The sequence below is a fragment of the Mesoplodon densirostris genome, chromosome 4 (genome assembly GCF_025265405.1).
Source record: "Mesoplodon densirostris isolate mMesDen1 chromosome 4, mMesDen1 primary haplotype, whole genome shotgun sequence".
Taxonomy (NCBI): domain Eukaryota; kingdom Metazoa; phylum Chordata; class Mammalia; order Artiodactyla; family Ziphiidae; genus Mesoplodon; species Mesoplodon densirostris.
In genome coordinates this window covers 29,190,895-29,207,348 of record NC_082664.1, presented here as the reverse complement: position 1 = coordinate 29,207,348, position 16,454 = coordinate 29,190,895, and the positions used below count along the sequence as shown (strand labels likewise).

General features: G+C 46.7%; 1 protein-coding gene across 1 annotated transcript; it reads right to left on the bottom strand.

The window, feature by feature from the left end:
* Window positions 1-2,365: 2,365 nt before the first annotated feature.
* On the bottom strand, window positions 2,366-11,042 carry PROX2 (prospero homeobox 2). The gene is made up of 4 exons (XM_060098000.1): window positions 9,727-11,042; window positions 5,307-5,418; window positions 4,070-4,264; window positions 2,366-2,551 (listed from the first exon to the last, which is right to left on the bottom strand). Exons 1-4 carry the CDS (start codon window positions 11,040-11,042, stop codon window positions 2,366-2,368), a joined length of 1,809 nt encoding a protein of 602 aa, XP_059953983.1.
* Between the last annotated feature and the right edge of the window lie 5,412 nt (window positions 11,043-16,454).

Sequence of the window (16,454 nt, the reverse complement as noted above, 5' to 3'; positions counted from 1 at the left end):
TGCCTGCTTTCAGTTGATCATTGGACATTAAGTCCTCAGTAGTGCCATCATCTTAAACCACAGTCCAGCCCCTACTGTCCAACAAAGAAGGATTGGACAGTTATGCAGTATTTGACCAGACACTGAGCATGTCTAATTTGGGAGAGAATAGTATCCACATACACCTTGATGGAAAGAATAAGCAGACCGTTGGCAATATTATGGCTCCTAAAAGAACACAACCACCACCTCAGCTTATGCTCGAATGTGTTCCCACCATGCTTGGTAGAAACAGAAAAATATAGTAAACTAGAATTCTTCTGTTGGCAGAGCATATATATTTATGCATTCTTGTGTGTTTAGCTCAGTGGTTAGAGAACACTTCCTGGAAAGACTGCAGTACCCAAATGTTTTCAATTTGAGCTTGTACATTTCATCTAATTGGTCCCTGGGACAAGGTTCACTGCCCTGGAGGTGGCTTGGCTCAGTGTTTAAAACACTAATGAATTTCAGGTTTGGGACAGAAAGTGGCTGTTCATATTGGACAATCATGTGAACTTGGAATTGTTTCCCAGGAATGTCTTAAATAACTATGTAATGTCACTCTGGACAGCAGGTTCTTCTCCTGTCCCCAAACACAGATGCCTGATTGCCCTTGCTCAGGATACTCAGTGCTTGCTTGCTTTTAAAACTGAGGTTTGGCGGAGTCCTTCATTTTTGTAAAGAGAACATTGTGGGAGAAAATAGGGCAAAGATCATCTGAGTGCAGTTGGATGTGATGAAGGACACTTACAAATAGCCTTAAAGCAACCCAAAAAGACTGGTTCGGGCTGAGTATGTTTGTTTTGTTTTTCCTCTTAGCTGTTTGGAGTAAGAGAAAATTCAAAAGAAAGTCATCTTTCCTACCTTTTTATGTTGATACATCTAGTAATAATTTAGGGATTTCATCTTATCTGATCCAGCTGACCTGAAAAGTCAAGGAAGTGGAGTAGTTAAATGTGGAAACTTGTTTTGCACAGAGGGAAAAGAAGTAAACTAATGAAGTCACAGACGCCCCTTAATCAGAACACAGAGCTCAAGCTCTGTGACGCCTATCCTGGCCTGCGCACCTTTGGCATGCTTTCAAAGACTTGACTCTGACTAGCTGGGAAGCTAGATACAGTTACTCAGCTTTGCAGATGTCTTGCCTATATGCTCAGAGCAAGTCACAATTTGTGTTGGAGCAGTAGGTGAAAGAAATGTTGATTTCATGAATTCCTTTATCTGTGAAAGATTGACCATGGGCTGTAATGTCCTTATGGAGCAGGAGAATTTCCATTGCTATGTGATACTGTATTTGTCCCATTTAAGCCATCCATAGTCTGTGTAAAGCCTCGCATCTGGGCTTCAGTTTCCTCCTTCCTCTTTTAAGCAGGGTAGGCCAGATGAGCCCCTAAGGCCCTTCTAGCTTTCATGGTCTGAAGTTCAGTTTCTTCTGCACATAGGAAGTTGGGGCATTAATTGCATTGCTCACCTAGAGACTGTTTGGGTTATTCAGCTGATAAATTCTTCCAGCAGATAAATGTGAATGTACAGCAACACTCAGGTCCTGCAGAAAGTTTGTGTCGGCTTTGCTGGAACGATCAGTGGACGTCCGGGTGATGAAGCTCTCCTAAGTGCCAGGCAGGGGTTGTCAGAAGATAGTGCTGCATCAGTGCTGGATGCTCACCGGGGATGGTGGCCTGTGTGAGAGCATGGGCGGCAGCATGAGGTGGTCCACACGCAGCCTGGCATCAGAAGGCCATGGGTTCCTCCACACTCCTGACTGCCCCTACCAACCCAAATGTCCTAGCCTCATAGCCTTTGGCGACTTATCTTCCAGTTCTAAAACTTGTGTTTGGTTGTTTTAAAAATGTTTCAGGGTAAAAAGCTTAAAGGTAATGTATTTGAAAGTGTCTTGCAAATAAGTGGAGCTTGATAAATAGGTAACTCAAAACAGCAATTTATAAAAACCCCAAATAAGATAGCCTTATCTGAAAGATGAAGGAGAAAAAAAATAACATTTGTGTAGGGAGAAACATTTCACAGAGCTCTTTAGGACATGTCTTTTTATCCTTACAACCTCATGTTACAGATGCAGAGACACCTGCAAGTTCCCAGGGTCATGATACCTGGAAACGAGTGGAGATTCTTCTGGTTCCAAACTGTTGTGTTCCTTTTACAATATTTTATAGTTAATGTTAAACCTCTGGTAATTCTGGAAAAGGAAATAAATGATCAAAAATGGTAATGGTATCTATTTGAGGGGTTTCTCCTTATGCTCTTTTTATATGACTACAGCTGTACTGACTGCCATTTAAGATAAACCCAGGAAACCCAGGCCAGTCGCCCCTCACTTTGTGGGACCTTAATTCCGAAACAGCTCCTGGGGATAGCTGGAAGATTTGAATATCTCTGGGATGTCACTGTCCAGTTTCGAAATAATTTTGTAAATGGGTTTCTTCCAGGAAGGATCTGAATCTTTGCCTGCGGAGACAGCCCTGAAGAACTCCTGTAATGTCAAGCTGGCGATTTCCAAGAAGCCATCTGGGACCTGCACTCCCAAAGAGACCCACAAGGAAGAAAAGACGTGGGGCTGTGAAGCACTGACACCATACAGACCTCACTGCCGGATGCCGCCTGTTCCTAGGGCTGTGGGCTGATGAGAGCATCCCTGCTCTACTGGCCCCTGACTTCTGTGGAATCTTTTCCTCCCTCATCAAATACGTACCTTCAAATGATGGTACTGATGAGACAGCCCTGGGAGAAAGCGTATTAGGGACACTCCCTTTGTAGGAGTAGCTGATTCCACTAATGAGTGACGTCTTTAGTAAGTGGGAGACTGACTCTGATTGAAATTAAGTCTGTGGTTCAGAAGAGGTTTTTAGTATTCTTTTCCTAAGTGCCTCACGTGGAAAGAACTGCCCCCAAGCTTACAACTGTCGTACCTCATTCTGCCATCCTTTGGGACTGGGTTCGAAGGACTTGGAATCATTCCTGCTCCCAAAGCCAACCAGGAGGCTTGCGGGGGTGGGGGGGGCCTCAAGGATATGTTCCAGGACCTCACCCAGACTGGCACCATTAATGATGGGACATCCTACAGGGCCCCCAGATCCAGCCTGGCCGGGGGCTTGCCACCCCTGCGTGCCAGATGACACCCGCACGTGGAAAGACGTGGCAGCGCCACCTCCCATCCACATGCCTTGACCCCCACGAGCCTCACAGAGGAGGCATTGGTCCGTTTTCCCCACAGGTCGGCTTAGGTTTCCAAACATACTCTGATGGAGCATCTAACCAGTGGATGCCAGCAGTCCTGCTCCTTTTTGGAGGTGTCAGTACACTGCTTTGTGATCACAGTCAAGTGAGAAATGCGAGAAGAGGGAAGTGTAGCCAGTGACCAGACACACCCAGCACCTGCAGAACAAGACGCCAGCCTAACAGAGCTGTCAGCCACACACAAGGAAGATTACGAGTTCTCACCAGCGACACTTAGGCCGCTTGCTCACCCTTTACTGATGCTTTACCTCTAAGGTGCCACCAGCGTGCCTTCACAGAGATCCCCAAAGGACTGAGAAGCTTGAGTATTGTTTATTATTTCCAGAAAGGATTTGAGGTGACTTGACATGGAAGACCCACAGATAAAACTGTTCAAGGGAGAATAAAGATAAGAACCAAATGATGGAAAGAACAGAGACTGTTGTAAAGAAAACCGAGGCCAAGACTAGGCGCTGCAGCCGAGCCCTGCATTCAGTCCTGGGCCTCCTGGCGCTAAGGTGAGACGGTCGACAGGCTGTGTAACTCGGTCATTACAGAGTATGGTCTAAAATGGCGTAACAGCTGACCTCTGGCCAAGTTTATGAATAAAGACTGGCTGTACATTCAGTTTGCAGCATCCATTAGTTGCCTAAGAGAAGATGTGTGGGCTGTAATCTTTGTGGATGGTACAGAGATTGGCCCCAGGCTGCCCTGCTCTCCGTGATGTAAGGACAGACACGGAAGGGGATCTTTTCTAAAACTCCAGTCACAAAGGGAAGGCACTCATCAGACCTGGGACCCAAGCACATGATCTTACCTCAAAGTCGTTTCCCTTGTTATAGTGCATATTGAGAGCTCGAAAAAGCTCTGAGTTGCGGAGAACCACCAGCGTTTTGGGATTTGTGACACCATCTGAAATTGCTTGCCGGGCAAATTTCTCCATTTGGATATAATAAAACTCACGAAAGTTGCTGAACCACTTGATCATCTGGGAGGTAATGCAGCGGTTGAACTGTACAAACAACAGGGTCCATGAAGTCAGACGTTTGCCATGAGGTGCTCAGAGTCAGAACTGTCAGCTTCCAGTTCAACACAGGGGTTAACAAGCATGGCTTCAACCAACACTAAAAAGGGCTTTCTTTAAAAAAGAAGCCACAGCTATTTTCTAAGCCTATACAGTTATACACAGAAAAATCTGAATTAGCCATAATGCCCATTAGAAAATAGTTGTATTTTATAGCCTAGATTTATAAAGGTTTTTCACTCTTGAAGTGTGACTTTGGGAGGGTCCAGGGTCAAGACTAGTGTGGTCTCAGCTTCTGCTGCACCCAGGTAGATTGCATGGCAGCCCCAGAGCCCTCTGCCAGGTAAAGAGCCAAGGAAAGGGGTAAAGGTGTAGATCAGAGAGCCATTTACTGGCAACTCAGAGTTGCAGAATGAATCAGAATGAGAGCTTGGTGTAGGGATCAACCAAGCAATTGGATATGAGGGAAAGAGCTCAAAAACAGCAAAGGGATGATATAGATACAAAGTATTAACAGCCCCTAACCCAATACCCAGGGTAAAGGAGGCTCTCAGAAACTTTATGGAAACAGGCAAGGCCTGGTTCCAACCATCAGACCTTGATTTTTCTTATTGTCACACTGATCTGTATGCACCTTCAGTCGATTTTGAAACACAGCAGTTTGAATGTAAAGTTGACAGGGACAGTGTCCAACTCTTGATACACTCTTTCTTTTTCATAGTGTCCCCAGCAAAGACAGAACACTAGGCCAAAGATGCCATTTCCTAGTGTTCTTTCTAACCCTGCCTCTCTCCCCATGTGTTTCTGGGTATACCTACAGTTCAAAAGCTTAAATTCAGACACCCAACTTTCCTACCCCCAAAATTACCCCTGATGATTCAGGCAGTTTCTCAGCCCAGACCAAAAATGCCACCAGTTCTATCCACAACCTGAAGGGGAGCTAAAGTGCACGTATGATGACCTAGGACTTGCCTCACATGGGAGAAACGCGCTGCCACTTGGGAGTTCTGCAGAGGCTGAAGGACTTTACCTGAACATCAGGAAAATAAGCCTTCAGGAGGTTGGAACTGGGATAGCGTGTGAAGAAAAACATTAGTTTGGCCTTCTTCAGGTGACCAGGATTGAGGCCCTCCTGGATTTGTCCCAGGGTCAAGGAAAACTAATACCAGTTTTATCAAATAATTTTGTCAAATTATCCAAATAGTAAATTGCCCTGTTCCTTATGGTTTCTATTTTATTTTATTTTTTTCTGGTTGAATGATGTATTTGCTCTGTTTTTCTGCCTCTAGCAAGTATGATCAGATAAGCTTTTTCTTTCCAGATGCTGAATACCATATATGTACAGTAAAGTTGCAGAATTTACAAAACATTTTGATGTGTGAAAGTTCTATGGCATATGTGATATCAAATACAGTTTGTTGTACTGTGTGTGTGCTTTCACAATACGATAGGCAGAGACGGCAACTCTCTCCCAGATAAACCATTTCAAAACCTCAAGTAGAGATTTACTTCTCTCTGCCTCAGTTTCCTCATCTGTAAAATGAGAGGAGTCGACTAGATGGTCCCCATTCTGGCTCTCATCATTGCCTTTGCAGTGTTGATGCCAACGAGCATCTAACCAGACTGAGTACCAGATCACAGTTAACTTTGGCTCACGAAGCTTGAATTGCTGGGCTGCAACTGCTCTCCATTTGCCTGGCAGAATTTTCCCTCATCCTTCTCGTCTCAGATCAGATGTTCCCTTTGCTGTGAAACCTTTTCTTGCCAAATTAGGCCTTCCTTACCCTGGGCTACCAACACTCTTTGTATACACCTTTTTTTTTGTAACAATGACATTATTGGAATTTTATTGCATGTTTGTCTCCCCATTTAGACTCTTAGCTCCTTGAGAGCAGAGACCTTATCCTTTCATCTTTGTATTCCACGTGCCTAGCCCGGTGCTAGGAACATAGTAGGTGCTCAATAAATGTTTCTTGGATGAAGGAATGAGTGAGTGCTTAAATGGTCAACTTTAATCCATACACAAATATGGCAATTCTATTCCAACTCATTCCTCACTCTGGGAACAGATTCCTTCCCCTTTAATAAGAGTAGGGGGCTGTGGTGTGAAAACTAGCACCAGGGTGGGAGGGAAATAAAAGATTCTTACACAAGAACCCTTAGCATTCCCAGGAACACTCCTAGGGCTGAGTGACAAGCATACAGAGTTACCCTGGAGCTCAGGCCTGAGAGCTGTAGCCCTAGGACAATAAAAGACTTCTCAGTAGGATATGTCAGTCTACCCGAAGGAAACCAAGCAACTGATTATAATTATAGCTGGCCAGGCACCCAGGCTGCTGTCCAGGGGGCCTCTGCCCCCTGCCTCATTGGCCCTACTTCTTATCCTTCATAAATGCTGTGGACAGAATCCTGGATTGAGTCCAAAGACCCAGTTTCAGATACAGATTTTGCCACCAAGACCCTATGTGACCTTGGGCAAGCCACTTAATGTTCTCTGGGCCTCATTTCTAAACTGTGGAGTATAGTGGTTGAAGCTTGTGCTTGGCAGTCAGATGCTGGGTTTGAATCCTGTCTCTGCATGTGTCTGTCTTTGACTTTGGACAAGTTATTTTGCTTCTCTGTCCCTGCCTCCCTGATACTGATCTAGAGTGGATGATTGAGGAGGGTAAGATAACACAGGCCCACAGTCCGCTATCTGAAACGCTGGGCCAAAGGGAGGCCAGACTTCAGAATCCCTGTTGTTTTGTAAAGGTTTTATGGTGCGTGTACAATGTGTTAACACCCACAGCAGGGTCTGTGGCAGGAGTCTAATCCATTTAATATTCCCACAGCAAAATCAATGACTCATTATGCTAAGTGAGATAGTCTATACATAGCCTCCTATCAGTGCAGGTCAGGTTTTGCAACCAAGTGAGTTCCCATCAACCTTTAGGGAAAGAAATCATAGAGATTTTCAGAGCGTTTTGTGTCTCAGAATTGTGGCTAAGTGGGGGTGAGCAGGGGAACTGCCAGTCGCGGTGCCTGCCGCTCTACCTGTTTCACAGGGGTATCATGTGAATGTGAAGGTCCTTGAGAGCAAGAGCCTTATCCATTCATCTTTGTATTCCACATGCCACGTGAAGAACTTGCTCTTAGGTGGCTTTCATGGCCCAGAGGAATAAATCTCTAATGCTGGAATGAGGGAATAATTGGGGCCAGGATGCTGCCTGGGGGCCCCCAATCATTCCAAACGAAGCCAAGTACCTGACCCGGGCAGCCAGGCTCCCTGGGTGCCCCCCAAAACCTCCTGAAGCTCTTGGAGCCCAATCCTCATTTCAAGAGGCAGGGCCAGGCACACCCCTTCATGTGTACTTCTCAGGGCTAGGTGCCTGAGGAATAGCAGCACACTCCTCACAGGGGAAGGACAGCAGAGGATCTTTGGGGACTGAGTTCTGGAGGTTCTTCCACCACCTGATTTTGGCAGAGCGTCTTAACCAGTAGCCTCTTATCAAAGACCCAACAGACAGCTTTCCTCACAGAGGGCTATCACCTGACGAGAAAGTCTGTCTATGTTGATATCTCTATGCCTGCTGGTGGCTGGTTTTGTAGCTGCTCACTGCCTGCCAGGAAAGCAAGTAGCGGTGCCAGAGCTTCGGGAGTGTTTCCAACACCTGTGACCAGCAGGGGGTGCTCATAGCATTTAGGACACAAGGGCGGGCCTGGCGTGGTAGTGAGCTGGCCCCACCCCATCCTGCACCCTCACCACAGCTTGCCAGGAAGAGGGCACGACTGTTCACACCTGCTTGTGTGACTCCACAGGCACAAGGAGATTCGACTTAAGGCTGTCCCTGTGAAGCAGCGGCGTGAGCTTGTCTCCCTAAAAAAGCAACATCCAAAATATGTTCTCAGGAACTTGAGTCCTACAGATGCCTGTTGGAAAAGGGTCCTTTGGTCATATGAGTTTGGGGCTGCATACATTCTCCTCTTAGAGCTTTTCACTGGACTTAAGCATGGCTCTGAGGAGTCCCACAGTAATGGAACTAACCCAGTGTTTATTTACCCAAGCCACTTTTTCTCCTACTTCAACAACTGTTAACATCCTGAGGGAGAGTTACTCTGAAGAAAAAACTGTTTAAAAGTGGGGTCTGCCTAAGGGTTGCAAAGATGATGCAATAAGATTCAGACCGTTGGGACTTCTCTGGTGGCGCAGTGTTTGAGAATCCGCCTGCCAATGCAGGGGACATGGGTTCGAGCCCTGGTCCAGGAAGATTCCACATGCCGCGGAGCAACTAAGCCCGTGTGCCACAACTACTGAGCCTGAGTGCCACAACTACTGAAGCCCGCGCACCTAGAGCCCATGCTCCGCAACAAGAGAAGCCACCGCAATGAGAAACTCATGCATTGCAACGAAGAGTAGCTCCCACTCGCCGCAACTAGAGAAAGCCCACGTGCAGCAAAGACCCAACGCAGCCAAAAATACATAAATAAATAAAAATTAAAAAAAAAAGATTCGGACCCTCTCAGACCAGCCTGGGCCCTGCAGCCTTCCCCATGAGGGCCTCCTCTTCCTCCACATGTGTGCAACCCTAGGCTCTCTCCTCAGCTGCAGCTTAGAAGCTAGTCCTTAAACTGAAATCTTCTTACCCCTTTCAGCTTACCCCTCAGGTCTAGTCCCTGCAGAAAACTTCCCCTTTCCCATCTGCTCCAGAAGTTTCTGGTCCCTCGTCTCTTCCCCGTTCATTATCTGGTCAGAGCAGGCCTTTTGCCTGTAGAGCCAAGAGACTCCAGGAGCCATGCCTCAGGTGAGGCCATTTCTTTGACCTGCGCTGCCAAGGTATATGGGCAGCTGACAACCAAATGATGGGGTTTTTCCTTCCACAGGGTATTTTGGGAGCCAATTTGGGTTTAAAAACAGACAAAACCCTTTCAAATCCAAAGGACTAAGTGGGAGAATCTGATGTGTCACAGAAGAAGGTGACAGACCCCTCCAAGCATGCTTAAATCCCAGGATGTGGTCAACACTTTCTCAGGAACCTAACAAATGTGAGCCACAGGGGAGGGAGGCCCAGAAGCAATGTTAAGAGGACCACCGGGGGCTTCCCTGGTGGCGCAGTGGTTGAGAGTCCGCCTGCCGATGCAGGGGACACGGGTTCGTGCCCCGGTCCGGGAAGATCCCACGTGCCGTGGCGCGGCCGGGCCCGTGAGCCATGGCCGCCGAGCCTGCGCGTCCGGAGCCTGTGCTCTGCAACGGGAGAGGCCACAGCAGTGACAGGCCCGCGTACCGCAAAAAAAAAATAATATTAATTAATTAATTAAAAACAAACAAACAAACAAAGAAGACCATCGGGAAAGAAGAGCTGTTCCCTACGCTGGGTAGTTATTTGTCCCCCCCTCCCCTCATCCTCCAGGCTTCCTGTCTCTCTGGGCTGTGACAATGAGAACTTGGATTACTAGTAAAGGATATGTAAAGGGCTGAAGAGAAAGGAAGTGCGTCCGTGACAGCCTGCAGGCCACCTTGCTCCATTTTCACTGAGGGAACGAGGGGCAGTCTTTCCAGACAGGTGGGCTTGAAGAGCCAGGGGCACCGTTGCTGGCTCAAAGCCAGTGGTCGCAGTTTGGAAGCTCGCCAAGGTCGTAGGGCCGCCTCTGAGGAGGGGTGGCTCAGGGGAGATGAGTCCTGCGGAAGATTGCCCCTCCAGTGGCCACGGGGCCTATGGCCCAGCAGCTGGCTGAGAATCTGATCTTCCTGGCTGTGGGCAGGCACAGTCAAGGGACAGTTTGCTGGGGGACCCTGATAGGGTTTGGGGATCATTCTCGGAGAGACAGGGTACCTGGGAGAATCTAGAGGCTTGGCCAGAGATAAGTTTCCCAGTGGAGCCCCTGTCTGTGGCTGGGCCCTCCTGGGCAAGGCAGCCAGGGGAAGTGGATCTTTATAGGCCCCTCCCTCAGGAGGCGAGGGCTCGCTTCCACCGTCTGGCCCCAGCCCCAGGAAGCTTCTGCCCAGGTGAGTCAGGTGGCCTGATGGATCCAATAGTGCCTTCTGTAATACTGAGTCCACAGCCTGGGATATGGCCCCCGTCAATTCTTTCTTCAGAATCTCCAGCAAAGCTCGTGCTCCAGAAGGAAGGAACCTGGGTTCCTCAGACGGGTGTTTGACCTCAGACACTCTGTGTTTCTCCACCCTGGAGAGGTCCCCGCTGGAACACTGGTGGTGGTCACTGTCCACAGCCCAGGACCTATACCCAGAGCCATCCCTCTGCTTTACACTCAGAGGGTCCTTCCCTGTCTCTGAGCCTCCCGGGCCCTGAGCTGGGGCCTTGGGCTCGGCAGCCTGCAGGATGTGCTCCTGCAGGTGTTTTAGCTGTTGCTTCAGCAGGTGAAGCTGTTCTCTCACCCGAGGGCCCCCCTTCCTGCTTCCCCAGTCCCCGGCAGGGCCTGGCTTCAGGGGGCCTTGCTGCATGGGAAGATTCTGCTTCCTCTTCCGTTCCCGGGCCTTCTCTGGGCAGCACGGGCTGTCCCTGGCTGGGGCATTGCCTGGCACCGGAGGGTTAGGGGAGAGGCACATGCCTCGGACGATGGTCTCTACTCTGGCCCTCTTTGCCTGGATGTGCTCATCCCAAAACCAGTCAGGGTCAGCGAGGCTGGAGCTGGGGACCTGGCTCCAGGGAAATGGGGAGTCTCTGCCCTGTTCTCTGGGGGACGGGCTTCTTCCATCTTTGGTACAAGGTTCTGCCAGGTATGAGCAGGCCCGGGATGGCTGGGAAAGCAAGCTGAAGTTTGGATCCATCCCTTGGCTCCACAGAGGCTGTTAGTCAGGGTTCCGTGAGAGAATTCCTCCCCTTCAGGTCCTCAGCTGGAGGTGCACCTACAGTGAGCTGGGGGCTTCTCTTCACTAAGAGGAAGGATTCAGACTCTGCGATGCCGGGGCGTACCCACCTCCCGGTCAGACTCTGAAATCAGAGACAGGAGAAAACAGTACATGTGACTTTGAGCGGTGCTTTCCAAACTTGTACGTGCAAACAAATCACCTTGGAATCTTGTTAAAATGCGGATTCTGAGTCTGCAGGTCTGGAGTGGGGCAGAGATTCTGCATCCCTAACCAGCTCCCAGGTGATGCCATTGGTCCAGACCACACTTTGAGGAGATTCTGAAGAGCAATCCTCCAAGGAGAAGGTTCTTCTCCTGCCAGGGCATAACAATAAAATAATCTGTAATGATAATGATAATGGCAGCTAACTGCATAACTGGCATTGGGCCAAAAGCTTTACATCCATTACCTAATTTATTTCTCATAACAGCTCCGTGGGAATGTTGTCAGTCCTATTTTACAGATAAGGAAACAGGCTCAGAGAAGTTAAGAAGTTAACCTCCCTAAGGTTATACAGCTAGTAAGTGTCAGGCTGGAGTCAGAACAATATTTGTCTTGATTCAGAGTGACTATCTGCCACAGAAACACCCTGGGTGCTTGTTAAAACAAGCAAATTCAGTAGGCCCGCCAGCCCTAATTAATCAGAATCTCTCGGTGCTGGGGCAGGGCACCTGCCTTTGAAACAAGCAAACTAAATTTTGAGAACCTGCTGTTTGACTGCTATGCTATCTTTCTCCTGGAAGTGTCAGATTATGCATCTATCTTTCAACGTTTCACAGCTACTTTTTAAGCATCTACTATACATCAGGGCTTCTGGGCACTTGGAGAGTCGGTGGTGAACAAGACAGCAGAGTCTTGCTCTCACAGAGCTGGGCGTGTAACGGGAAGAGAGAATAAATAAGTACATTTTCAGGTTGTGCTAACTGCTATGAAGAAAAAGCACAATAAGGGACTGGAAATTGGGATGAAGTTATGGGGAGAAGGAGAGAGCTATGTTAGAAAAGACTGAGTAAAGCTGTTTTATTCCCATGAATATCAAAGTACACTGCACTTGAACCAGGAGGCTTCCGGTAGCAGGTATAAGGCACTTTGAGTTTACGAAACATTCGTTCATGTAACATCATTGCATCTCACACCAACCTTGAGAATCAGTGTAATTCTCCCATTTTATAGATGAGGAAACTGAGGCTCAGTGAGACTGAGTGGCTCTCGGTTACAAGATTCCAAGTCTTCTGATGCAGCCACACTTCAGCTCCCTCCCTGAAGATGAAAAGACCTGCATAAGAGACCGACTTCTCTGCCTGTTAAAAAGTTTCATCCTTTCCTAGAAAAGGTAAGTGAATTTCTTTTTTCTCTACAAATTTTCACTCTCGATTGCTGCTCTGGTCCAAATGATGGTGGGAGAGAGCTTGCTTTCTTCTTCCCACTTTCATCCTGAAGCTTATTTGGAATTCTCTGCTCCAGGAAATCTCAGCTCCTCTGCCTCCAGTGGGTTCTAGTCAGTAGACTTGACCACAGCCTCCACCTGGAGCTGGCAGGTGACTGGCAGCCGCAGAGCACAAGCTCTCTATGAGCAACGTCATACCAAGTGCCAGGGCGAAGGGTGGGAGGTGGTGGCATCTGCCGTGCCGTCATGGGGGAAGTGCCACTGAAAGAAGGCTAGGTTCTCAGGTCAGAGTAATTAGAAGATTCTGGCTTCGAGTAAGTAATACATTTGTAAATTACTAAAAAAAAAAGTGACTCACCAAATTAATATAAATTAAAGAATTTGTTATCGCCAAGTTTTACAAACAGTTTGGATGGTTTACCACCTCTTGGAGAGAGAAACATTTAACTTCCTGTGGTCATTTGGCAATGAATATATATTATTTGTATCATATGAAAAAATTATTTTAAAATCATATCATCTAATAAGCATAACTGGGTCATTGAGCATGCCTTAGCTGCTTTCTAATAATGATCGCTACACTGGAAGAATTGATATTTTAACCAAGAGGAACTATACAACAATAGTATAAACCGTGTATATTTTCAGTTAAGTAGCTTCCAAATAGAAGAGGGGTTTGGTTATAGTTATTCTAACTATTTAGTGAATATTTCCTAAACTCAACATTTTCAAACCCAAACTCTAGAGCTGCCCCTCTGCCTTACCTCTCTGCTACCTATCTTATTGTTCAAGCCAGAAGCTGGAGAGTCTCTTTGACCCCTGCCCACCTCCTTATCCTCAACATTGATTTGGTCACCATGGCTGGTAAATTTTGGGGCAAAAATGTCTCTGAACTACATTCTGCCATGCTTTTCCCATTATGTTTTCCTGATTCCACGTCTCATAACTTTTCACCTGGACAATTCCAATACCTCATGACTGGTCCCCATCTTCTAGCCTCTCCTTACTCTGGTCCTTCTTCTACATTCATTCATTTATTCATTCAACAAACATGGATTGAGTGCTGACAACAGACAAAATCCTCTGCCCATGTGAAGCTAACATCCATAAACAGGGAGGCAGATGTAATAACATACTAAGTAATGGAAGGCCGTTATATAGGGCCTTGTTGGTTATTTGTAAAAACATTGGGCTTTACTCTGAGACAAACGAAGACCCATTGGAAGGTTATGAGCAATGTGACCTGACTTAGTTTTAAAAGGGTCATTTTTTACTGGGTAGGGAATAAACTAGGGGGTGGGGAGCAAGGGTTGAAACAGGGAGACTACTTAGGAGGCTTTTGCGAGGATCTAGATGATAATAATCCAGATGAGATGGCTTGGACCAGGGTGGCAGTAATGGAAGTGGGAACTTGTGTCAGATCTTGGATATATGTTGAAGTTGGAGCCAATGGGATTTACTAGCAGATTAGATGTGAGGCTCAAGAGAAAAAGAAGTATGACTGATGATGACTCTGAAGTGTCTGGCCTGGAAGGATGGAGTTGCATGAACTGAGCTGGGGAGGGCTGCAGAAGGATCGGGCTTGGGGAGGAATACCAGGAGTCCAGTTTTGGACATGATAAATGTGAGGTAATTATTAGACATCTAATGAGGGTGTTGAGAAAGCAGTCGGATAACTAAGCCTCAGGTTCAGTGGGGAGATCTGGGCTAGAAATATAAAATTGAGAGTTGCTGGTGTGTAGATGGGTGAACTCATCAAGGAGTCAGTGTAGATAGAGAGGGGGCTGAGGTCTGAGTCCTAGGACTTAACAGCATGAAGAGGCTGGGGCAAGAGGGGACCCAAACAGGAAACACAAAGACCAATCAGTCCTAGGAAGAAATCTAGTCTAGTCTAGGAGTGTGTGAGGTCCTGGGAGCCAAGTGAAGAAAGTGTTTCTAGGAGTGGGGAGAGGTCAAGTCACATAAGGATTGTGAATTGACCATTCAAGTTAGTAATTCCAGATGTTAATCAGAGTCATTTGGGATCTTGATCAGAGCAGTTTTGGTGGAGTGGAGGGGGGGAAAGCCTGGTTGGATTGAATTTTAGGGAGAGGACAAGAAGAGGAATTGGTGACATTAACTATGACAACTTTTTCAAGGTGTAAAGAAGAGAGAAATGGGACAGTAGCTGGAAGGAAAAGTGGGTCAAGAGAGGGTTTCTCAAAGGAACCCTCCCACACTGTTGGTGGGAATGCAAACCAGTGCAGCCAATGTGGAGAACAGTATGGAGGTTCCTAAAAAACTAAAAATAGAGCTACCGTATGATCCAGGAATCCCACTCCTGCACATATGTCAGGAGAAAACTCTAATTCAAAAAGAATTAGATTACATGTTGGGAATTCCCTGGCAGTCCAGTGGTTAGGGCTCCGTGTTTCCACTGCAGGGGGCATGGGTTCGATCCCTGGTCAGGGAACTAAGATCCCACATGCAGGGTGGAAAAAAATAAAAAAATAGATACATGCACCCCAGTATTCATAGCAGTACTATTTACAATAGCCAAGACGTGGAAGCAACCTGAATGTCCATCAACAGATGAATGGATAAAGAAGATGTGGTATATATAGACAGTGGAATACTAATCAGCCATAAAAAAAGAACGAAATAATGCCATTTTCAGCAACATGGATGGACCTAGAGATTATCATACTAAGTGAAGTAAGTCAGACAAAGACGAATATCATATGATATCACTTATATGCGGAATCTAAAAATAGTGATACAAATGAGCTTACTTACAAAACAGAAATAGACCCACAGACATAGAAAACAAATTTATGATTACCAAAGGGGAGATGGGGGGGGAGGGATAATTTAGGAGTTTGGGATTAACATATACACACTACTATATATGAAACAGATAAACAACAAGGACCTACTGTATAGCACAGGGAACTATATTCAATATCTTATAATGGAAAAGAACCTGAAAAAGAGTATATATGTATAACTGTACACCCGAAACTAATACAACATTGTAAATCAACTATACTTCAATAAAAAATAAATTTTAAAAAAAGAGAGGATTTCTCAAGACAGGAGGAATAACAGGATATTTGCAGGCTGATAGCAATGATGTTGTAGAAAGATAGTATTTGTTAATATAAGCAAGAGGGGGAGAATTTCTGGAGCCTTGTCCTTGCGTAGGAAGGAGGGGGTGTGACGTGCTGCACACGAGGAGGGCTGATTTTAGAGAGGAGAACCCTCAGTTCATCGGTGGTGGCAGTAGAAAGGCAGGTACGTGGGCAGGTGCTGGCATGTGGGTAGATGTGGTGCTGGGAGCTGGGGGAAGTCCCTTTTGATTGTTTCACTTTTCTCAGCAACACTGTCATTGGCATGAATTTTCTGAACTATAGGTCTGCTTATGGAATCAAAGCCTTTGCTAACTTCCTATCGACCATAAGGTTCAGATGTCTCAGCTCCTCTTATTCTAACTCCTCTGGAGCCACTACCCTCAACAGTTACCTGCACTGAGTGGTTAAGAATCCACCTGCCAATGCAGGGGACGCGGGCTTGATCTCTGGTCCAGGAAGAACCCACGTGCCGTGAAGCAACTAAGCCCGTGTGCCACAACTACTGAGCCTGCACTCTAGAGCCCGCGAGCCAAAACTACGGAGCCTGCATGTCACAACTACTGAAGCCCAGGCGCCTAGAGCCCGTGCTCCTCAACAAGAGAAGCCACCACAGTGAGAAGCCCATGTGCTGCAACGAAGAGTAGCCCCCGCTCGCCACAACTAGAGAAAGCCTGTGCGCAGCAATGAAGACCCAGTGGAGCCATAAATAAATAAATAAATAAATAAATAAATAAATAAATAAACAAACAAACAAACAATAATAATTTGTAAAAAAGAAAACAAAAAACAGTTACCTGCATTGCACTGTCCTGGGCTGTTTCCTGAGCTCACCAA